We start from the raw sequence: 22,829 nt of genomic DNA, 5'->3' as shown, positions 1-22,829 counted from the left end.
TAATTAGTATCAAACATACGATATGACAAATGCTAAACTTTAGCACGTGGGAGCCAAACGGGCCAATAGTGGTGAAGTAAAAAAACATGATGAAAAGACCATAGTACCCCTTATTCTACCTCTCCTCTGTTTCGCGTGAGCTTCTTTTGACCGCAAAATCTCTCCCCTCTCTCTACCGTCTCTCTCTTCCTGTCTTCCATCAGATGCCGCGCTGCGCCCCGCCGGCAAAGCAAGGGGATGTGCAGCCGGTGAAGCAAGGCGTACGCATGTGTGCAGCACGGTCCAGCATGGCCAGAGCCACGTATCGAGGCGAGCAGCCGCGGCGAGGTGCGGTGCGGCAGGCCTAGGACGCAAGGCACGGATATGCGCGATGAGGCTGGCGAGGTGAAGTGCGGCGACCGGCGAGGCACGAAGAGGCCGGCAGGCTAGCTTGGGAGGTAAGATGCCCTGTCGGAGATCGATTTTGAGGTTTTCTCGCTGAATCTAAGCAGAATAATTGTGGCTCGTACAACGGGGACGGAAGCCGTCGGCGAGTGTCGGAGCACCAGCCGCGGGTCGTCCTCTCGCGAGACGACGACCTTGCTCTCTCTCTCTTCTCTCTCATCCAACTCAGCAAAACAGGTCTATAGATGGCCCATTAATTACCATTGTACCTTGCCCTTATATGAGCGGTGCCGATGTGTGTTATCGGTATTTTGCCTCTCCTATATATGTGGCCATTGGTTTTGCTTGGTCTCCCCTCATGCTAGAAAATACCCCATCATGGGAAAAACGTCCATTTCACTACCCGAACAGTTCACATTGTTGTTTGACTCTCTAAACAAAAATTTGGCTCAATTTATTCCAAAATATTTCAATTGGTCCAATCAATACCATATTGAGATTCATCTTTTTTTTGTTTCTCCAAAAAGTGCAAGTTTAGTCTTAAGTTCAGTTTTGTGAGATGATAAAGGACATGACATCATGTGTTAGGGATATACTAGCATTGTTTGAAATTGGCCCATCGGGGATCGAAATGTAACAATTTCAAACTCTTTGTTTACTAGCATTGTGGTATTATTACAATTTGGTCAAAATAAATTTAGTCACTCAACCCACAAGTCAATCAAAGTATACTGATAAAATATGTTCTAATTCTCAAGAATATATATTTTTCGAATTTATTGACTCATTTTGATGATTTACATAGTGTCATTGTGAATTGTCATTTTACATAATATAGAACTACTTAAATTATGTCATATTGCTATCATCTCTGCTCTTAATGGCCATGTTGAACTATGCCTGGCTTGCGAGCGAAACAAGTCGGCTCGAGGATTTTAAACGAACAGAGCAAACTCTCTTTTCAGCTTGTTAGGCTTACAAGCTAAGCTAGCTCATTAGCCACCTCTGGCCAAGGTACAACACAAGCACCGTAACATATCTTAATCTTGTGCAATACCGTCCTCCTTGCTACGCCATGTGAATCAAAGTAACAGAGGACTAGCAACAACCCATTATATTGTACCCGTCAGCTGTATATATATACCTGAGAAAATTTCATAAACCCCACTACATTCTTGTTCCAATAGTGACACAACTATCAGTAGTGCGCATTTTACAAATCTACTAATAATTGTGAGTGTGACTCCCTTCTCGCAAAACTTCAATAACCATGTCACAAACATACGCAGAACCTAGTTCAATAACAAAGCACAGCTTCCTGCACGTTTCAAATCAAATCATACCAATACAAAAACTAGTGTATGCGGATCACATAGAGCAATCAGCCTTGTGAAAAGGAATAAAAGCTAAACAAGTTTGGTCAAACTATTAAATGCAAATAACTTTATGAACAAAATTTGCAGTCAGGACACCCTGGCTATTTTGGACGCAGAGAAGAAGTAACTCAAAGCAATATTGAAATATCATCATAATTGACAAAAATAGAAATTCAAAGCATTTTCCCAAAAAAAAAACATTCAACATAGTTAATGGATTGATGATTTAGTGTTGACCCTTCAGTGAATACCCTGCGAGGAAAACTTGTGTTTTTTTTTAATCTCAACATCACAGATGAATTTGAGAGATGAATGCATCCTGAAATTGGATGCTTGATCTAGAGGAGAAAAACCCAGTTCTCCTGGAAATGACCTCGCAGCCGATTTTATCAAAACATGTGCTTTAAGTTCTATGGAAATTGGGTTTGGCGGAACAGTATTTAGTTGGAATGCCAGAACAAGGTTTTGTATGGTTGATCGAAAAAGTTGAACTTTAAAACGAATGATCGAACAACCAGCGTTACCAAAACTAAATAAAGAAATCAAAATGCTCCCTTCGAGTTGACAGCCGAACGGAGGCGAGCTGAGAACGCAGGCTTGTTCGACGTCGTTGGACCCCTCGCGGCCAGCGTGCTGCATCGCGGCTGGAGATCCTTATTGACTGGTCAAAGACTTTGTCATGCGGGTGGAGCTGCTTGGCCCTCACAAGCTCGAAGAACATGACCTCCATACTCTCTGTGTAGCATACTTCCGTGACCGCTGCAATTTGCTGATACCTCCTAGTCCCAACCCAAAGCTATGACTCCATCTCCAACTCCCACTCCTAACAATCTGCTTCTTGGCCTGGAGATCATGTGATGAGTCTTATCTGAGCGGTGTACATGTGCCGTTGTCTCCCCTCATGAAAGCAAATGTAGTTATCAAGATCACCAGTTCGTAAGTATCTTTGAGTTAGAGGGGAGGCACCATGACATATCTCACCATACTTATACAACACCCTCCTTGCTATGCCGTGTGAACCAAAAGCAACAATGAGGAATGAGCACCAACCCAAATATATACAAATAAATTTTCACAAACCCACTACATTCTTATTATAACAGTCGCAAAAACCACGGACTTCTTGTACCAATTTCACAAATCTGTCAATACTCGCTTTTCGCAAAGTCCTGTAACTGACAAAGCGGGTCCACCTGGCCGATAGAGACAGCTCTTTACCGGCTTGTATGTAGTCATGCCGAGCAGAGCAAGGGGACAGAGAAGTGCGCGCGCGCACATATCTGATGGAACAATTCAAAAGTTCGAAGCAAAAGCAGGCTCAGGGGAACATGCTATGGCACACTTACAATGCTTCTTTTTTATGCTTTTCTTTCTTTCATACTTCAATGACGGCACATCCTAAATGTAACCACAGTACAAGCCTAACTGAGTTTGACAATTGCAAAACAGACAAAATACAAGGAAACAGAAGGAGGATGGCACCAATCCCATACTCCAACAATGGACTACCATGTCATAGATATGCATTACCAATAATTCATAACAAAGGCACAGCTTCCTGCGCACTACAAAGCAAACCTGACCAATACAAAGAACTAGAGTATGCAAGACGCAAAGGGCTACCAGCCTTGTGAAAATAATAGGCTTGTATGAATAGCTTCACAACCAGGAAGCAGACTCTTTCAAGTATAAAAAAAAAAATGAAACCAAACAAATCCATGTAATGTATCCAATGCAGCAATTGACCTGCAGAGTGACATCAAGAAGAAAATTTAGTAAGAGCAACACATAGGAGGATAAAAGTTGCACAGGTTTGGTCAAACGATTAAATACAGTAACTTTAATGAACATAAATTTAAATGCAGTCATGAAAGCTGGCTACTTTGGATGCAGAGAAGTAAATGAAAGCAATATTGAAATATCATCATGATTTGATGGAAATGCAAATTTAAAACATTTCATAAGGACATATATATCATATGTCTTGAATTGCAAAGATCATGGGCTCATGTCATGGCACAAACAATGACTTGTAGTCTGGTACTAAAACAGTACAAAGTTCTAGACGAAGGAACATCAAACTGGCGTAAAGCTCTATAAAACCACAACCTTTCAAGGCAATCTGAGCTGCTTCAAATAAACAGTGCTTGAATTTTATTTTCTTTGAAGGCCACCTTAAAAAGAATTTTATCGCCAGAGCTTACACCAGTGGTAAAATTACTACTGCCTACTGCCTAGGTTGAAGTCCCTCAAACAGATCATTAAAAACTATACTACTGGTATAGTCGCCCCACCAAATTATTCTACAAAACAGCAACCCTATCCATCTGAGCAGTTTATGGGTTGACGATGTAGTATCGCAGCATGTTGGCTAACTATATTTTAGGTAAAGGGGGCACCCAAACCCCAGGGGACACCAACAATTTTTCATATCCTAGGGTGTGGGCATCCCATTAGTAAATTTATCATGCTGCACCGTTTAAAAAATTGTCAAAAATATTGTATTTAGCACACACAAAAAAATGCTGCTACAATTCAGGTTCAAATTCGTCCTAGATGTCATTGTGTCAAGAAACAAAATAAACAAGAATCAATCTGGCACTGTTCACCATTTGCTGACAGTAAAACTTGAGTTTTTTAATCTCAACATCAAAGGTGAATTTAGGATTGAATTTTGCAGGTTTAATTTGACTTTGTGTGTACCACACACATGATTTTTCTGATAACCTTTTCAAAACATTACAGCATGTTGGGTTAACTATATTTTGGCTAAAGGGGATGCTCAAACCCCAGGACACCAATCATGCAGTGTCAGAAAGCAATGAAGTTCATATATCAAAACATGTGGATTTAATCAGTAAGTACTTGTGCTACCACACTCAGATCACTACTACAACTATCTTCAAAGAAAAGTACATCAACTTGTCCGCCAAACCACATTGCACAGAAAGGATCCGTAGTCTAAAACATTTAACGCCAGTAAGTGCATGGATGCAGGTAAAGGAAAAGAACAATGAATATCATGAGTGCATATGAAATTTAAATCCAATCTATTAGCAGATAAACATACAGTTATTGTACTCACCAAAAGAGAAAATTGGCACTGATAAAAAAGCCTTGAAATTCAATATGCCGTAGAGCATATTGTTCTACTATATATGTTCCAGCGCAGTATGCAAATGTGGAACTCTCCTCCTAAATAATGGCTCAAGGCGGAAGGATGGAACACCACGCAGCCACCTCTTAATGTCATACATTTCATTCCAGGCTTGAACAATTTCATCAATCTTGAACCCCAAACCTACAAAGCAAATCTCACAATCTTAGAACAAGTTCTCCACTTTTTTTTATTGTTCATTGTTTAAGAATGACTTCGAATAATAAGGGTAGGGTTTGAAAGCATTCAGCATAGCATACAATGAAAATTTCAGCACTTGATGATAACAGCCTCACAGTTGTAGAGTCACAAATGCAAATTTTGGGCTCACGCTCAACCACTAACAGTTAATGATTCACTAGATGATAATCTTTTAAAAAATGTTTTAAAAAAATCATCTAAAGGTACAGAAAAGAAGTTCAAAGCGATCTAAAACATAATGCATGTGCTAGATAATAATCTTTTAAACAATTATAATAGGTGCAGTCCCAAAAGTCAAGTTCCTATTATCAATTTAACAAACTCAGTGTGACTAATATAATGGCTTCACAGAGCAAATAGCAATCAGAACAATTTAATGAACACTTTACAGAATCCCTGCATAATTCTTAAAAAAGTGTAATTCTTATGGCGAAAATAAACCAAAAAAGAAAATTTCCCTTACCATCTTGGGCGGTTTCATTGGCGCAGTGGTTTTTCACCAGCACAGCAATATCTGTAGCTGTAGCTCCCCCAAGTTTAAACTTTTCAATAGCTGCCATCAGGCAATCTTCCCACATTGGAAGACTTAATTTAAATTCCACAACTGAACGCTCATAAAGGAGCATACCCCATAAAATGTTTATCTGAGACCTCAAATTGGAAGCCTGTTCAGCCGCGTCATCAGTGGATACATCCTTGATATACTCCTCCAGGCCCATCTTTTCTAGCACAACATTCTCCTGGCTAGGTTTAGATCGATTCTTCAGACGCTGTTCTTCCGTTTCCTCCCACATTTCTATACCCTTCTCAATGTTATCCTCAGCTTTATTGAAGAGCTCCAAGATTTCAGTTGAGCATGTTTCCAGATCCATGTTACTACCAATTGCATAGTACCATGACAGTTTTGCTTGCTCAAACTGCTGATGCGCGAGTGCAAGGAAACCCTCGAAAAAGTCCGGCTTGGCCTTCACGGCTTCTTCATATGTCTTTCCAGCCTTATTGTACTCTTCCCTTGCCCACTCATATGCTTCCTTCACTTGCTCAAGCACCAATTCTCTTGGAGAATCTCCTGACAATAACAACCTCTTCCTGGCCCGGGACATATGAACATTACCCCAGTGGAAAAATGCAAGAGCTGCCATCTCCTGGAAGTTTCGCTCTGCAAGTTGAAACACCTCTTGAGCTTCCTCAGTAGTAATAGTGTCCTCAATTGCCTCAGTGTAGAGCTTCATACTAACTTCATGGAGATCCAGATACTCATCAGAGCTAACCCCGACATGGTTCTTGAAAAGCCGAGCGAATTGCACAATCCAATCATCAATACAAGTCACCGTGCTCCTATCCTCATCCTGCCTATTGCTTCTGATACTTCCATTATCCGACGCGCTGTTCACATTTTTCTCCAATGGCCCACTATTTGCATCATCAACATAAGGTTCATGCTCCGGGTTGGCCTCAGTGACATACAGCCGAAGTGAGCTCCCAGGCTCAGCCAACTCCTGAGCCCATTTCAGCTCATCCTGGTTGGTGATTGTCACAAGATCACCCTCCTTGTCCTTGTACTTGACAAGAACAGCCTTCAGCCCGGGAAACTTGCTCCGGACGGCCTCGCGCAGCTGTGCCATGCTGCAGCTCGCCGGCACCTGAGCCCACCTTATGTCCTCCCCAAACACAAGTTTCACCTGCCTCGGCAGCTCCTCAACCTCTTCCTCCTTGACAGATTCTGCCATTTTCTGCTCCTCGGCCTCCTCCACAGCCGCCGCCGCAGCCTTGGCGGCGAACTTCCGTCCTCCCCTCTTCTTGCGGGGCTTCTGCTTGGGCGCAGCGGCCACCACCTCCTCCGGCGTGGGCATGACCTCCTTCTCGTCCAAGACAATCCCCTTCTCCTCCATGGCCTTCTTGACCCTGTCGGCCACATCCAGCGCGGTGAGGTTGTTGGGCTCCAGGGCGAGCACCTTGTTGACGTCCCTGCAGGCGAGGTCGAGCCTGCCCAGCGCCTCGAAGCAGCGCGCCCGCTTGAGCAGCGCCTTGGCGTACTTGGGCGAGGCCTCGAGCGCGATGTTGCACTCGTTGATGGCGCGGTAGTAGTCGGGCGGGCTCATCTGCATGTAGCAGGCGGCGATGTTGCTGTGGAGGTAGGCGATGTCGGGGTGCGCCCGGGGGAGCAGCTTGATGGCCTTGTCGTAGTTGAGCAGCGCGCGGTCGTAGTCCCGGCGCTGGAAGAGCTTGTTGCCCTCCTCCTTGTGCTCCTGCGCCATGTCCGTGAAGATCGTCTCGTCGCCGTCGAGGACCTTGGAGCCGGAGCGCTCCAGCGCCGGCTTGCCCCCGTGCTCGCCGGACTTGCCGCCGCCGCCGCTGGAGGCCCTCTTCTTCTTCTTCAGCGACGGCTTGCCCATCTCCGGCAATAAAACTACAACCAAAAAGCTTCCTCCTTTCCCTTTCCCCCCTTGCAATCACCGCACGCCGCCTCGATTCCTCAGGAAAACTCCCAAATTCGACGGAACCAAGGCGGAATTCGACAGAAATCCCACCCCTCCCCCGGCAAACCCTCCCAAACGGACCAACTCAAAGCAAGAACTCGAGGCCGCCGCCGCCGCCGCTCGCCTCAAAACCCAAGAAGAGCCAACGAAATCCCAACAAGGGTGGAGGTGGGGAAGAACCGAAGAAGAGGAAACCCAACTACCCAAGTCAAAGCTGGCGAAGGACAAACCGGAAGCCAACGAAGACGCGGTCGGGGCAAGGGAATCTCTCCCTATGTCGCGGTGGGGAATTGACGGATTGTTGGGATGCGTGGAACGGAATAAACGAACAAACTGCGAGTACGCGCTTAAGCAAAGCCACAAGAAGGCACTATCCCGTCGCCGGGCTTAAGCTTCTGGTCTAATCCTCTTCCTCTCAGTGGCGTGGTCGCGCGGAGGAGCAGGTGCTCACGCTAAAGCAAGGGAAAAAGAACGGTCGGGCCGTGCTGCACTGCCGCTAATCTTTTTTGATTAGCGTGTGTGGTTGGTTTGGGCGAACGGCTGCGGGTATACGGGACCTGGTCGGTCGGCGTCGGCGGGCGCGTGTGGTGACAGCGAGGACGCGGGCGCCGCCAGCCGGCCGATGCGCTGGGTGTTCGCGGTTGCGGGTGCGTGTGGTGGGGAAGCAACAACGGTGGCGGTGGTTGGCGCCGGACCGCCGATGGTGACATCGCCCGAACGGGGTCTTCCCGCGTCATCACCTGATTTGGTGATGAAGGTTAAAAGTTAAGCGCGCGCTAAGCCGCCGCCGCCGCCGCCCCCGCGGATTAGGTTAGGGTTTCCCGCCTCGGTTGCGTCGCGTCGCGTTCGCTCTCCCCTTTCCCACCGGGCCAAGTAACGAATGGGCCAGGCCCGGGCACCCCCATTTACACACGTCTCGTCGCTTTTCTGGGCTGATTCGTGTAACAAATGGGCTGCAATAGGCCCACTTGTACCGCGACTCCGAGTAGTGCTCTCCGTGACGTGCCTCGACCAATCGGCGCGTGCCATGTCGGACTCGCCGCTCTCACCGACGTGCGGGTCCCATCTCGTCACGAGAACCCATCTCTCTCTTCCATAACAGTACGCGAAAAGAATAGAGGAGAGAGATAGGAAACCGCAGTGAAGTCGCCGGCGCCGCCGCGACAGGACACAGGAGCAGCAGAGGCAGCGGGGCCCGGCGATCTCGGCGGCGGAGCAGTAAGGGAGGCACAGGAAGCGAAGGGGCGCGGCAGGATGCACTCGTTCGGGCACCGCGCGAACGCGGTGGCGACCTTCGCGGTCACCATACTGGCCGCGATGTGCTTCGCCGCCTCCTTCTCCGACAACTTCAACACCCCGACCCCGACCGCCTCCGTCAAGGTACCAACTCCGCCTCCCTTGATTTCGTTTCAGCCCCCTTGTGCGCCCGCGGTCCCTGCCTGCCGTATCGAGGCTTGATTTGTTAACTACGGGCGTGGCCTGCTCGATCTGCCTGTATGCTCTAGCCGATTAGCTCGTCCGCCCTCGTGTGAATTCGCCTGTTGTGCTGACGCGACCCCTGTCGTTTGAACTGCGCAGATCTTGAACATAAACTGGTTCCAGAAGGAGGCCAACGGCAACGACGAGGTAACCGATCTCCGTGCCCTTTTGTGTTGTGCAAATTGACCAAAACAAGCAAGAGATTGCTTATTCCACGAATTTGTTACAACTAGTTTGTTTGTTGTTTTTCAGGTTAGCATGACGCTGAACATCTCAGCGGACCTTTCGTCTCTGTTCACATGGAACACAAAACAGGTAATGTGTATTTCTGGTACTTTATCCCCTTTCCATCAGTGTTCACTGTATGGTATCATCTTGAGTACAAGGTCTATCCATTTCCCGATGTAGTGAAACATAGGATTTACTGGAAAACTGAAAAGTAGATGGAAGATGATGTTAGTGTCCAAGATGTATTGAGAATTTGTGCCTCTGAAGCATAGGAGTGTTACTTATTTCTTTAGTGTCTGTGACGTAATGAGAATTTGTGCCTCTGAATTTTGGGGTAACTGTAGTTTATAATAGTTGTCGGTTGTCGTGGAATGATCCTGTGAAAAATATAATGGAAATTTGCCATAATAAAATTTCATTGTATTATACTATGTGCTGCTGGAGTTCTAATTCACTTGATCTATTAATCCTGTCCAAGCAAAACTTAAGAAAGTACTCCTGCTTCTGTCTGCTTAACTGTACTTTTGTTGGATGATTGTAGGTGTTTGTTTTTGTGGCGGCTGAGTATGAGACTTCACAAAATGCTTTGAATCAAGTAAGTCCTTCGATGGTTGTTCTGAGTGACTCATTTCCCTGTGGGCCATTATGGGTGCTCATTTTATCATCAATTACAATTAGCCTGCAACAACTGCCCACAATGGCATGAGTTTTCTGCTGGGGACAGTATTGCAATCTCATGCTGTTGGCATTTGCTTGTGGCTTGCAGGAATGATGTTATATGTAACTTAATAATCGATTCTTCAACATATGTTGGGAGTTGTGGCAGATGCATAGAGTGGTTTTGGAAACTGGATTTACTTTGCTGTGGGGTTGTGCTAAATCTTTATACACAATTTAACCTATCCTGTTGTGTGACTTTTCCATGTTGATGGGACTTTTCCACCAGTATATGTAAACCTAGATGAACTATAGTTGAAGCTTATGTTAGTAGGAAACCCAAGTCTGTTATGCTAATTAATGCATGCCCATCTAAAGCCAGCTGAGCTAAACATGTTCAAAACAAACAGCAGTAATTGGTAAAGAGTTCTAGCTTGATGACAGTTGGCCCAAGTCAGCGTTTTAGTTCCAGATAGACAGTGCACTGATGTTAAATGTGATTACTGCTGTTTTTCCGAACTTTGGATGAGCACCTATACTCTATGTTTCTGTGTCTGTGATACAATCTTATGACTTCATAGAGACCTGTACCAGTATGATGTTCATTCCTACCCAATTGATTTGATTCATTTTTATTGCCTGCTGTTCTATTATATTTCAGATTTTCCTCTTATAACTGTACTGTGAGTGATTGTATTTGGTTTATGTGACAGGTTTCCCTTTGGGATGGAATTATACCTGCAAAGGAGCATGCCAAGTTTTTGATCCATACCACAAACAAGTACAGATTTATTGACCAGGCAAGCACGTTACATAGATTGAATGCTTATTTAATGTAATGTGTGAAATTTTATCACTGTGTCTGTGTCATTCATTTTGGGATGATTATTCTGAAATTTGAATGAATGAAGATCTTTTACCTTTGCTGCATACGTTATTTGACAATTGATATAATACACTTGCACATCGGTCTTTATTACTGTGTCTGATGCATGAACTATGCATTTACATGGCTGAGTCTTTATTCAATAGAAATTCTGAATCTATGTAAATTCTAGTAGAAAGTAATTGGTCCTGGACCCACTCCCATTTCTATCTGATCATCTTTCGGTCTTGACATTAATCATGGATAGCTATCAGTACAGATTGACCCTTGATTGTGTACTGTACATCCTATCTTTTGGTTGATATCAATCTGCTTTATTTAATTTTTTGGATAGCCGTAGTATGTTCCATGTCTCCTTCATTACTTCAATGTGTACGTACTGTACATTGCAACTATGAGCCCATCTATTTTGTACTGCTACACACGATTCTTTAGAGATTGCATTGAATGATTGATTAATGCCTCTCTTTCTCTCATTATACAGGGAAGCAATCTAAAGGGCAAGGAATTCAACTTGACAATGCACTGGCACATTATGCCAAAGACGGGCAAGATGTTTGCAGACAAGATTGTTATGACAGGTTATCGGCTCCCGGAGCAGTACAGATAGTCTGATAGATGCTGAATAGCAAAGACGTGGGAGCAGAGACCTGCAAGAAGTTTTAGTGGCAGTGGCATAGCTGATACTGAGCCTTTTTAATTCTAATCTAAGCTGAACATGTAATCTTATGAGCTTTTACTTCAGCTGAAACCAGGCGAAACAAAGTTGTACTTTGGGGAGATATGTATTTTCCAACTTTGCTTCGTCTATCAAAGTTGATTCTGAACCTGTTGATGGCTACGCGTTGATCTGAATCCGTGGGTTGCGATCTGCAGAACTGATGCACACCATTATGGCCCGTCAGTAGTAAGATGATGAGAAAGGGTTGTTGCTGGTAGCAGACCAGCAACCGGAAGCCAGTGGCAGTGAGCGTGCCCGACTTTTTTTTTGTATTTTGGTCCTTTTCGTGAAAAAATCTCACAAATAGGTCCCTGGCGAAACCAATTCCGAAAATGGACCCTTAGCTTGGCGTTAGGGATGCCTGGCGCCAAGGTCCTCCCACCGCGCCTCCGACGTGGCGCTAGCCCGCTGACGTGGTGCCGAGGCTTGGCGCTAAGATCTATGGCGCCAAGGCTTGGCGCCAAGATCTATGGCGCCAAGGCTTGGCGCCAGTATGGCTTGGCGCCAGCCTCCCTGGCACCAAGCCTTTACACCATATATACCGCCCCTTCTTCCTACCCGAGAGTTCCTCCTCATTATTCTCCACTCTCTCGGGTTTTTACTCTCCCCACTTCGCCCTAGACTACGAATCGATATTGTAGCTTAGGAAACTTTCATTTGATCCGTGGATCCTGAAGAGCAAGGTATCCTCTCTCCCTCGTACCTTTTTTTCACATCGATTCGCTATATATTTCTTGCATTTTTGAACTTAGGGTTTCATGCAAATGTAGGATGCCGAGGCGTGGAAAAGCTAAGAAACTAAGGTAACCTCAACGCACGTAGTTATGTTATATACTCCTTGTTGTGGATCAACTGAAAAAACCTTAATTGTAGGTTTATTGTTAAGTGCGTTTGATTCATAGAACGAAATAAACTAAATTGTAGTTATGGCGCAAAGAAGACCGGAAATGCGTTCGATCCATTGCCTCTGTCTAGTGGTGTTCCAGTGCCGATGTGCTTTTGCGGCGATCCTTGCAAGGTAGCCAAGTCCGAAGAACATGCCACGTATAGGCAGAGGTATTGGATGTGTTCCAACTTTGCGTTTGAACCTACACTTCGTCAGCGCCGCATTAACATGTTGGTAAGGAAATGTTGTTGTCTTATAATTATTGTCCATAATTTTTTTATTTTATAATAATTGCATTTGTTGTAGACCCCTCCACCGCTATGTGATTTTGAACAGTGGATCGACACTAAGATCAATCCTGAAGACAAGGAGTTTTTGAAGTATATGATGCGCTGGGATGCAGAGAGGAAGGAGGTGTACGAGAAGAGGCTCATAGAGGAGGCTGCAGAAAAGGAGCACAAGGAAGAGGAGGAAAGGAGGCGGGTTGCTGCGAACAGGGAGGAGAGAGAGAAGAAGCTTGAGCGGGCACGTCGAGCGAAAGCAGCGGTTGAGGAGAATCCCGATGTCTTAAGGAAGGGAAAGTGGCCTCGTTGCACTCAGTAGCCATATTTAGGTTCTAGTTCTATGCTTTATTTATGAACAATATTTTCTACTGTGAAACTTTTATTATGTTGTCATGTAATAATGCACTTTAAGTATGGACACGCAATTTGTAGACGACATATGTTCATTTTGCGATGTAATGCATTTCGAAGTTGTAGTCTACTGAAATATCCGTAGAAAATAAAAATGGTACTTGTTAGCGAAATTTCGGCAGAATTTCCCCTACTTTTTGATGCAATCCATACAAAATTACGAGATGAATAGTGAATATAAATACAAACATACAAGCATAGAAGCATATGACACAAGCATATGACACATTCATAATAGAATCCACAATAGTTGAGAATGAAAGTCCATATATATACAAATAGTCCATATGATACAAAGTTCGCAATCAGAATCGTCACTGCCTCCTAGTCTTACCCTTACCCTTGTGACCAAGGGCGTCGGTGCCTGGAGTGTAAGGAGAACGTGGACGACGTAGTCTAGTGCCCCCTACAACCTGTGTAGGCTGAGTCAAGGGAGCCTCCTGAAGCTGAGACGGGCCAAGCTCCTCGGCCCTCTGCTCATCGTCGTCATCGTCGTCGTCTTCCTCGGATGCAATTGATTTCGAACCTGAGGGGCCTTGGCTAGATGTACCGACGCCTCCTTCGTGTAGGGCTGGAACGTGCACGTCTCGCGTCGTGGCAGTCCTGCAACCACAATGAGCAGCGGCACGGCGAAGCCGATTTGATAGTCGCTGCAATAGTAAAAACAAGTTACACGAAAGAAGAATGTAACGTATTAATAAAGTATTAGAAAGAATAATTTGAGACTTACCTCTAGGAAGCTCCGCGTCTCGGGGTCCCTAACTCTAGGACGGAAATGCTCTATATCTCTAACCGAGCTTTGGAGGGTACGCCCCTGCAACAAATGACTGAGTCACTAAAGCAATAAATGATGTAGTCATTAACTTACTTACACACTAAGTCACTAAATGACTAAATGATTAAGTCAGATGATCACTAAGTCCTTATCTAACTAACTAAATCTCTAAGTAACTTAACATAGAACATAGAAAAGTGAAGCAATTGTCTTACCATCCTATCCAGGATTGGTCCTGCCTCCATCTGCCTTCCAGCACGAGTACTCTGATCGTACACCGTGTCTTCATCGTCGGATGAGTGGATATCGGCGTAGTCATCTTCTGTCCACGCTGCCCTCAGCCTGTGACGCGTCGCACCTTAGTACCAACTCTGGTATTGCCTGTACGCACTGTTTGTGTGCAGCTCGTAGTTCTCGTCCACGTTGTCCCCGAACTGGTCCCATTCCTGAATGTACGCGTGGTGGAACGCGGCCTACTCAGAGACCTTCCGTTTCTTCTTTCGATCCATGCTGCACGTCACGTTACATGTTACTGTTAGCCAAAATTTAGTTAATAGTATTGAAATATATGAAATAGGAAAAGACTTACTTGTGTAACTCCATACTAGTCGAGGTCGCCTGTGGTGGCCAAATCTGCCTCATCCCAAATTGACGTGCTACTCGATGTGGCAGGTGGTACTCGACAGCATAGAAGCAAATTAGAGGGCACACCATCCTATAAAGATCATCGTCCGGCGCACACATGAAGCTAAGGGGAAAAGGAAGTGGGTCGTCTCCGTCGTAAGGCTGCCAATTTACCTGCAAAATGTGAATCAAAAACGTTAGTTGTTATACTAAAAGATTACAAAGCATGTTAAAAAAAATTTCACTTACACTATGAGCCGTGAGCGTGTCTATCTCGTTGATGTAATCCAGGTACGCGCGGTCCAACCTCGTATGGCTAACCTTAACCTGATCCCAAATATATGCCCATGTCGACTATCGTCTCGGCAGCTCACCTGGGAACCACGGTCGACGCGGCATAATCTCGGGCCGACCAACAGGAAGACGGGCCCACATCCATAATTGCAATAGGTAGACACACCCACCAACTGACAGGGAGCTCGAAGTCCGATGGCACGCCTTGCACAGCTGCCGGTATAGAAAGCACAGCACAGCTGATCCCCAGCTGTAAAGACCAGCCTGGTGCCAGTCAGTGAGGCAGTGGATCCACATCCAAGACGCAGTGTCACCTGTAGCGTCTGGGAAAAGAACGCAGGCAAAGAGGTGTAGTATCCACGCCCTGCAGTAGTGCCCAACTATCTCAGCATCCGCGTCCTGGGGGCACTGGCCGAAGTGTTCCCGCAGCCATGAGATTAGCACTCCAGATGTGCGAGTCCCCTGCTCCTCAACCTCTCGCCCAAGGAAGGCTGCGACTCGTGCTCTCCAACCCTCTGAGACGCACGGTCCAGTGACTGCCTGGCCCCGAATTGACAGACCCAGCATCTTCTGACAGTCCTGTAGGGTCACTGTCATCTCTCCGAACGACAGGTGAAAGCTGTGAGTCTCGGGCCGCCACCTACATTTTGCCGGATTATTATTTGTTAACATGTAAAGACATAATAAAATGAATATGAACGAAGGTAATAGTACCTGTCAACCAACGCAGTTATAGCCGCTGAGTTGAACTTGGGCATCCCACGACGAACCTGATACGACATGACATCTAGGCCAGCCATCTCTAGCAAAGGAGTGTAGCGGTCGTCGTACTGCAGCGCCAAAACCCCATCATGGGCTCTAGAACGAAGGAGCGGAAGGACCTGCATGCAAATAAACCGAGTCAGACATTTCTTAGGACACAAGACGTGGACACTTGCAAAGCTTTAATCATGAATTGTAGATTATTACCTGCCCTGCCGCTATGAGACGACCTCGGTGGGTCTGGTCGTACGCCGGGTCTAGAAGGTGGAAGTGCGCCATCCTACAAAAAGGCAAAAATAAATAAGATTAGTAAACAATAAATCATGAAATTAGAGATGTAGAAACACAACCTGTATGAATAAAACGCATATCAAGTAATGAAAAGAGCTACTAGTCGCACCTCACTAATCTGCCAATGGCAAGTGCGTGAATTATGACCCAATCTACCGCACTTGCCGCACTCATTCTGTTCTGGATCAGCAAGAAATGGTGTTGCTCTACCACGCCTCGTTCTTCCGGATACCTGATCCATAGTCATGTTATGCCTCGTCCGCTTCCTTGTTCCACGTTTGTTCCAACGGTATGCAGGATCCGCAACATATTTTGGCCCATCATACGGAGGCCACTCTCTAGGATCCCGGAAAGGCATGAAGCGGGGGCTCCATGTCCGCACAAGGGTGTCTACGCTGAACTCATGAGGTATCATGCTCTCAATATCAAAATTGCGATGCCTAGCTGCTGCCACCAAATGAGAACATACGAAGTGGTACTGCCTTGGCCTACCACAAGTGCACTTGAAATCTCGGAGGACTACCACATGTATCCTCGACTCTCGGATCTCGCCGTCGGACGTTGTACCGCCCCTATGCTCGACCTGATAAGTCCCTGAGCCGAGATCGAAACATTGCACCTCATGTGTGGAAGCCCTTTCATTTGCAATGATGAGATGTCTCTTTGGTTTTTCAGCCCATCTCTCCCCAGCAATCTGCAACGCTTCTCCTTTTGCGTGTCTTTCATTGAACCACGCAACAAGCCTGTAGAAGGTGAATTCAATGATTGCGTTCACAGGCATACCACGTATCCCCAACAATAACTTATTGAATGACTCGGCCATGTTACTGCACTGAAACTCGTACCTCCAACCACCGGCGTCGTGAGATCTAGTCCACTTATATAAATCTCTCATCAAACCAACGAGCCATTGTCTATCTTCTGCATTTGTTGTGGTCCTTACCTACTCCAATTTGCGCTGAAAATAATAGTCCTCAAGCTGACGTGCTGCAACTTGAAACAAATCAAAATTATCCTTCACACCATCCTTCCGAAGAAGGTTCTCCGCAAGGTGCCGAGTGCACGAACGATGATGCAAAGGTGCATAACCCTCTATCTGCTCTTACACAGCATGAAGTATGCCCTGATGCCTATCGGATATGACGCCAACCTCCCTACCAGGACCAACCACATGTATCCGGACTAGTCTTAAGAACCATCCCTAACTGTCATTGTTCTCCATCTCAACCAATGCAAATGCCAAAGGAACCAACATATTGTTCGCGTCACAAGATATGGCTATAAGAAGTGTGCCCCTATATTTGCCAATCAAAAACGTACCATCAACAGGGAAAACAGGACGACAGTGCCTAAAGGCTTCCACAGACTGAGGGAAGCACCAGAACGCACGCCCGAATATCAGCCTCCCATCCTTCCAAGCATTTGGCTTTGGGATGTACTCATAATGCATGCCTGGATTCACCGCTTTAATTGCATTAAAAAGCACCGGCAGCTGCTCGTACCCAAACTCCCAATCCCCATAAATCATCCTCCACGCTCGCTGCTTAGCCCTCCAAGCTTTACCATAAGTTATCACATAACCTCCATAAATCTCCTCAACAGTTCTGATAATTGTTCTCACTTTCATGTTGGGTTGTTCCTTCAATATTCCCATCAACCACTTCACAATGAGGGTAGATGTTAGCTGCGGATGTCTCACTGTAAGCTCATGGTCAGCACAATTGTGTGGACCGACAACTTTTGTGATCTTCCACTTCCCGGTGATATTTTGCTTTCTTGCACAAATCCTTCATGGGCACCGTTCCTTGTCACACACAACTGTGTAACGGCGCTCCGCATATGAATGCAACACTTTGTACGGTCTCTTCCGTATCACCGCAAAAGCTTGCAACCATCTCTTCAATGCGGGAAGGTCCCTAAATACCCTACCCTCCTCAATAACCATACTAGGACCAGCTTCAGGAGCTTCTAGGAGCTCATCATCACGTCCTTCTGCAAACACCTGATCGGAAAGAGTCAGGTCGCTAAACTCGTGAACTATCGGATCACGACGTCCAGGGAAGATACGTCTGAACAACTCAATATCACTCTCTATCATCTCTCCAACAGGACGATCATCATCAGAATCAAGATCCACTCCCATCTCGTATGCATCTTCATCATTCAAAATTTCAACACTATTAGAGCCACGCAATCCATCTCCACATTGCACTTGCACATCAACTAGAGGTACATCCACATTTTCTGGAATATCTCCTGCGCCATCAAGTACAAATATGAGTAAAGAATAAGTGGATGGAACGAATGGATTATCTCTCAACAATAGAAACCGGTAAGACACTTACTCGGATCATTCTGAGTGAAAAGGAACTCATTAGGAGAGTCTGCCACATCATCAACAATCCGACAACCATGTCCAACTACTTCATTAGGGGCAGATTCAGCATCGGGAATAGTAGGTGCAACATCCATGTCCATAACAGGTTCTGGGACGGGAGGATCGAAGTGTGCCCGTTGACCCATTGGTCGGGAAAACCGACGAGGATTTGGATCAACTCCCACCCGACGAACAACCACTTCAACACTTGGGGAATGACCATTCATAACCGTCCTCACATATTTTTCCCACTGGCCTGCACACCGAATTGGGACCATCTTCCTTTGAATGTTGAGAGGGGAACCTAGGTGAAGTATGCCCTCGACTGTGATTTCATCATCTTCATGACAATGTAACTCCTCCCGAGCCCTTGCAAGCAACTCACTAAATGATGGTTTCTCATCGAATATGACAACCTCGCATTGCATGGCAACAAACTTAACACATCCATATTCATCCCTTTCCACGGTGCCTCCGTGATATATGCTCACTACGTTCTCCATCTAGTATATCAATATAACGACGCACAATTCATTTAGTCCATAATAAATCAAACATTCTAAGTCTAGTATGAAATCAGATAGTATCAATTGACTACTAACTACTAAATACAACTAACTAACTATGTCACATATACTAACTAACTATATCACCTAATATTAACTATGTCACCTATGTACTTAACTATACAACTACTTAACTAAATATCGTAATAATATGCTACCAAATTATATTAGTTTTGATATCTAACAATTCTATCTATCTGTCAATTTATCTATCTACCTATTTTATCTAACAATTCTACCTATCTATCTACATTTTACCTAATTATTCTAATTTATCAATAAAACTATTTTATCTAAACCTATCTATCTAAATTATACTACCTTCGATCGTGGTGATGCGGCCTGCCCGGCCGGGAGCGGGCACAGGGCGGGGGACGGCCGGCCTCAGGCCACGGCGGGCGTTGGGGCCCCGCCGGGGGCCACCGGCGGGGTGTGGAGGCGCGGCTCGGGCTGGGCGGCGCGCGGCGGGGCGGCCCGAGGCGGCCCGGGGCGGCCGGAGCGGCGCACGGCGGGCCGCCTCCTGGGGCCGGGTGGGCGCGCGGCGGGACGGGTCGGGGCGACGCGCGGCGGGGCGGCGCGCGGGGCGCCGAGCGGGGCGCGGCGGGGCGTCGGCCGGGAGGGGCACGGCGCGGCGGGGCGCCGGGCGGGGTGAGCCGGGCGGGGGCGGGTGGCGAGGGCGCCTACGGCGGCGGACTAGGCAGCCGGCGCGGGGTGTTCAAGATGGGAAATCAAAATGCTTGGTAAAAGGAAGGAGCAACGTTATGGTAAAAGGCTTGGCGCCAGGGAGGCTGGCGCCAAGCCTTGGCGCCAAGGCTTGGCGCCGTAGATCTTGGCGCCAAACCTCGGCGCCACGTCAGGGGGTCGGCGCCACGTCGGAGGCGCGGTGGGGGGACCTTGGCGCCAGGATGCACGTTATAGCTTTCCTGGCGCCAAGCTAAGGGTCCATTTTCGGAATTGGTTTCGCCAAGAACCTATTTGTGAGATTTTTTCACGAAAAGGGCTAAAATACAAAAAGGTCGGTGAGCCCGTGACCTCACAGTCACGCAGCGGACGGTGCCTGGAAACGACATATCCGTGCGCGGCCGCGCAGGACCAAAAGAGCTTCGTTACGTGACTGAGCCATGTAAGAAAGCAATTGTCACCTTTATTTTTTTCCTGCACCGGCCGGAACAACAAAGGGAGCGATTGAATTGAGATGGAAAAAAAAAAACAAAGTCCTGCACCGGAACAACAAAGGGAGCGGTTTGGAATTGAGATGGAAAAAAAAAAGGTTGAGTCAGACATGATTAAGTCGTAACTCATCACCCTTACTCCCGACAACCTACCGTTTCTAAGAACCCTAGTCGATGGCCGTATCATCTAGATCTTCACAGACCATACTCGTGCCTTCCTTGGATTTCATCAGATGCTTGGATATCCTAGTCCTAGCTAGCGTGCACGTAGGAGATGTTGATGCCTCTTTGTGCGCCGAAGGCAGCCACTCCAAGTAGCTCCTTACTCATGTCCACAGCAACCACCCATGCGTTGACATACCAGCAGTTAATCTTGGTTGTGAAGTACGTACTAGACGATATCAGCTTCTTCTTGCAGGCCGAGCACGGGCTGGCATGCGTCCAGGTAGGTCCCTGGCCTGAAGGGTTTTTTTTCAAGAATACGCAGGAGAGCTGCGTACCTTTGTATTAAGAAGAATGAGTAGAATTGTTACAACGCCGGTCTACCTGGCCTGAAGGGTGACTGAGACATGCCTTCATGACATCTCTTTGTTTGGTATAGATACATTCGGTGGGTGAAGTAATTATGTTTGCTGGTTGCAAATGTACGTTCAATCACAGTGCCACAGTGGGAGGACAATGTTGATTGTTCCTAGTAGCTTAAAGCATTACTACTTCTACGCAGCGCATCCATGGCCCGGCCGGCCATATATAGAGCAGTAGTATGTTTCAAAGGCACGAAAATAAGTACCCCGAGATACTTACAAGCATGAATGTAATGTTAGAGTTAGGATTGGGAGGCGAAGGGAAGAGACCAATGGACAGTTACTGGTTTTTGTCAGACAAGGATCGTTGACGAGATGAAAGACCTTTTCGTGGCTCCGAAGAAGCTGGTGTCCCTGTAAGATTGATTGTAACGGGCATCGGCATGTTCTTTATATATCCTGGAAAGAATGTCTAGGTAGGATAAGTACAAGGATTACACCGTATAGGACTCAAGTCCTAGATGCATACAATAACATATCCGAACCTATTACATGTTTATTTCTACATCCCCTCAATCTGAACGTGCAAAAGTTAGCCACTTGAAATATTGAGATTGCGACGAAACTCAACAAGATGGCGTACAGGTATGGACTTTGTAAACCGTCAGCAACCTGATCATGGGAAGAAATAATACGGACATCCAATTGCTTTTTAGCAACTCGTTCCCTCACAAAATGGTAATCTACTTCAATATGCTTAGTTCGAGCATGAAAGACCGGATTAGCGGATAAATAGGTTGCACCAATGTTGTCACACCAGAGAATAGGCACCTTGTGCTATGATATTCCTAATTCATCAAGAAGACATTGAACCCATATAATTTCTACCGTAGCATTGGCTAAAGCTTTGTACTCAACCTCAGTACTAGACCTAGAAACAGTAGCCTCTTCTTCGCTTGCCAAGATATAAGATTAGCACCAAGGAACACTGCAAAACCTCCCGTAGATTTGCGATCATCAGAGCAACCAGTCCAATCAGCATCCGAGAAGGCACTGATGACATTGGAGGACCAAACAAACTTCAAACCATAGCTGATAGTCCCACTAATATACCGAAGAATATGCTTGACTGCAGAGTAATGAACTAAAGTTGGACAATGGAGATACTGGCAAACCTTATTAACTGCAAAAGCGATATCTGGCCGTGTCAAGGTAAGGTACTGTAAGCCACCAACAATGCTTCTATAGCAAGTAGCAATCTCAGAATATAGAGGATCACCAACATCAACCTGAAGTTTCTCGAAAACTGCCATAGGAGTATGCATCACCTTACAATCCTTTAGACCAGCCTTAAAAATCAAATCTTTAGCATACTTGGACTGTGTTAACAAGAGCTCACCAGAACCAGCCTGTAACGCCCTTGGTTAATCAGCCGAGTTAATCTTAAGACAAGTCCCTAATCCAGCTGACCCAGCTTTCCTGAGCTTGAGCGCCTAAGGTCCGGTTCTCAGCCCCGACCCCTGAAACCCAACCCAAACCGTTGGTTCTCCTCTAAGTCCCAAAGACAGTGTTCCTTCAAATCTTGGAGCTGTGAGAGAACCAGATACTGAGTGGTGGACCCACAACCAGATCCCCCGGTTCTCTTGAGTCAAACGCACCCGAGCAGCGTGCGCCCCGCTTCAGAGCTTCCTTGCCGTGTGGCTCAACTTCTGCGACGCGCGCCGCCTCGCCCAGTCGCCGGCCGCGACAGGATGGATCAGCGCGCCTTCCTCCCAATCGCAGCGGAAGCCCCTGCAACCCTTTCTGCCTCACCTCGTCTCGCTCGCACCCTCGCCGGCCGCGCCAAGACACCCCGTCGCCGCCGTGACAGAAGTTTTGCCGTTGTCGCGCCAGACCGCATCGCATCCCGCACCCATCACCTCGCCCGGATCCCCGGCCGCGCGCCCCGATGTCTTCCGGCTTTTCCGCCTCTCCACAATCGCGCCGCCCACGAGCTCGCTCCACGATGATACCGCCCCCGCCAACCATGTGCCCCGGCAAGCCGCTGTTTTGCGCTCACTCGTGTCGCCGCTCGCCCTGTCACCTCGCCTGCTGTGACCTCACTTGTAGTGCCTTCCTTCGTGTCACGCCAGTCAAGTCACCGCCCACCATCCGCCGCTTGACGCGACCAGACCCTGCTCGCCTCCGCCAACTCTAAATCCTGGCAAAACCGCGCCTGCGCCGGCCTTGGCTCCAGTGCCCAATGACCAAAGACCCTGTCTCTGAAGCTCTGTTCCGCCGCCCATCGCCGCCAA

At 46.7% G+C, this 22,829-nt stretch overlaps 3 protein-coding genes across 3 annotated transcripts; 1 reads left to right on the top strand and 2 right to left on the bottom strand.

The window, feature by feature from the left end:
• Positions 1 to 3,250: 3,250 nt before the first annotated feature.
• LOC117843058 (protein PHOX1) lies at positions 3,251 to 8,114 on the bottom strand. The gene is made up of 3 exons (XM_034723620.2): positions 5,582 to 8,114; positions 4,846 to 5,061; positions 3,251 to 3,506 (listed from the first exon to the last, which is right to left on the bottom strand). Exons 1-2 carry the CDS (start codon positions 7,512 to 7,514, stop codon positions 4,913 to 4,915), a joined length of 2,082 nt encoding a protein of 693 aa, XP_034579511.1. The 5' UTR covers positions 7,515 to 8,114; the 3' UTR covers positions 3,251 to 3,506; positions 4,846 to 4,912.
• A 595-nt stretch (positions 8,115 to 8,709) lies between these two features.
• LOC117843059 (signal peptidase complex subunit 3B) lies at positions 8,710 to 11,689 on the top strand. Its single transcript, XM_034723621.2, has 6 exons — positions 8,710 to 8,978; positions 9,177 to 9,224; positions 9,330 to 9,392; positions 9,847 to 9,900; positions 10,676 to 10,762; positions 11,333 to 11,689. Exons 1-6 carry the CDS (start codon positions 8,853 to 8,855, stop codon positions 11,456 to 11,458), a joined length of 504 nt encoding a protein of 167 aa, XP_034579512.1. The 5' UTR covers positions 8,710 to 8,852; the 3' UTR covers positions 11,459 to 11,689.
• Positions 11,690 to 14,903: 3,214 nt separating this feature from the next.
• LOC140221939 (protein MAIN-LIKE 1-like) lies at positions 14,904 to 21,848 on the bottom strand. Its single transcript, XM_072291898.1, has 3 exons — positions 21,711 to 21,848; positions 15,558 to 15,724; positions 14,904 to 15,483 (listed from the first exon to the last, which is right to left on the bottom strand). Exons 1-3 carry the CDS (start codon positions 21,846 to 21,848, stop codon positions 14,904 to 14,906), a joined length of 885 nt encoding a protein of 294 aa, XP_072147999.1.
• Between the last annotated feature and the right edge of the window lie 981 nt (positions 21,849 to 22,829).

This window comes from Setaria viridis, chromosome 2, assembly GCF_005286985.2.
Source record: "Setaria viridis chromosome 2, Setaria_viridis_v4.0, whole genome shotgun sequence".
NCBI classification, from domain to species: Eukaryota; Viridiplantae; Streptophyta; class Magnoliopsida; order Poales; family Poaceae; genus Setaria; species Setaria viridis.
Note: the sequence above shows the minus strand (reverse complement) of the source record. Positions and strands in the feature narration are given on the sequence as shown.

Bases quoted from the DNA above. Each gene is read 5' to 3' on its own strand.
- LOC117843058 (XM_034723620.2), bottom strand. From the start codon at position 7,514: ATGGGCAAGCCGTCGCTGAAGAAGAAGAAGAGGGCCTCCAGCGGCGGC. The intron at 5,062-5,581 runs GTAAGGGAAATT...TTTGCTTTGTAG, and splicing joins CAATGAAACCGCCCAAGATG to GTTTGGGGTTCAAGATTGAT.
- LOC117843059 (XM_034723621.2), top strand. From the start codon at position 8,853: ATGCACTCGTTCGGGCACCGCGCGAACGCGGTGGCGACCTTCGCGGTC. The intron at 9,225-9,329 runs GTAACCGATCTC...GTTGTTTTTCAG, and splicing joins AGGCCAACGGCAACGACGAG to GTTAGCATGACGCTGAACAT. The intron at 10,763-11,332 runs GCAAGCACGTTA...CTCATTATACAG, and splicing joins AGTACAGATTTATTGACCAG to GGAAGCAATCTAAAGGGCAA.
- LOC140221939 (XM_072291898.1), bottom strand. From the start codon at position 21,848: ATGGCAGTTTTCGAGAAACTTCAGGTTGATGTTGGTGATCCTCTATAT. The intron at 15,725-21,710 runs GTTTGCCAGTAT...ATTTGCATGCAG, and splicing joins TCGCTTTTGCAGTTAATAAG to GTCCTTCCGCTCCTTCGTTC. The intron at 15,484-15,557 runs GTACTATTACCT...GGCAAAATGTAG, and splicing joins ATAACTGCGTTGGTTGACAG to GTGGCGGCCCGAGACTCACA.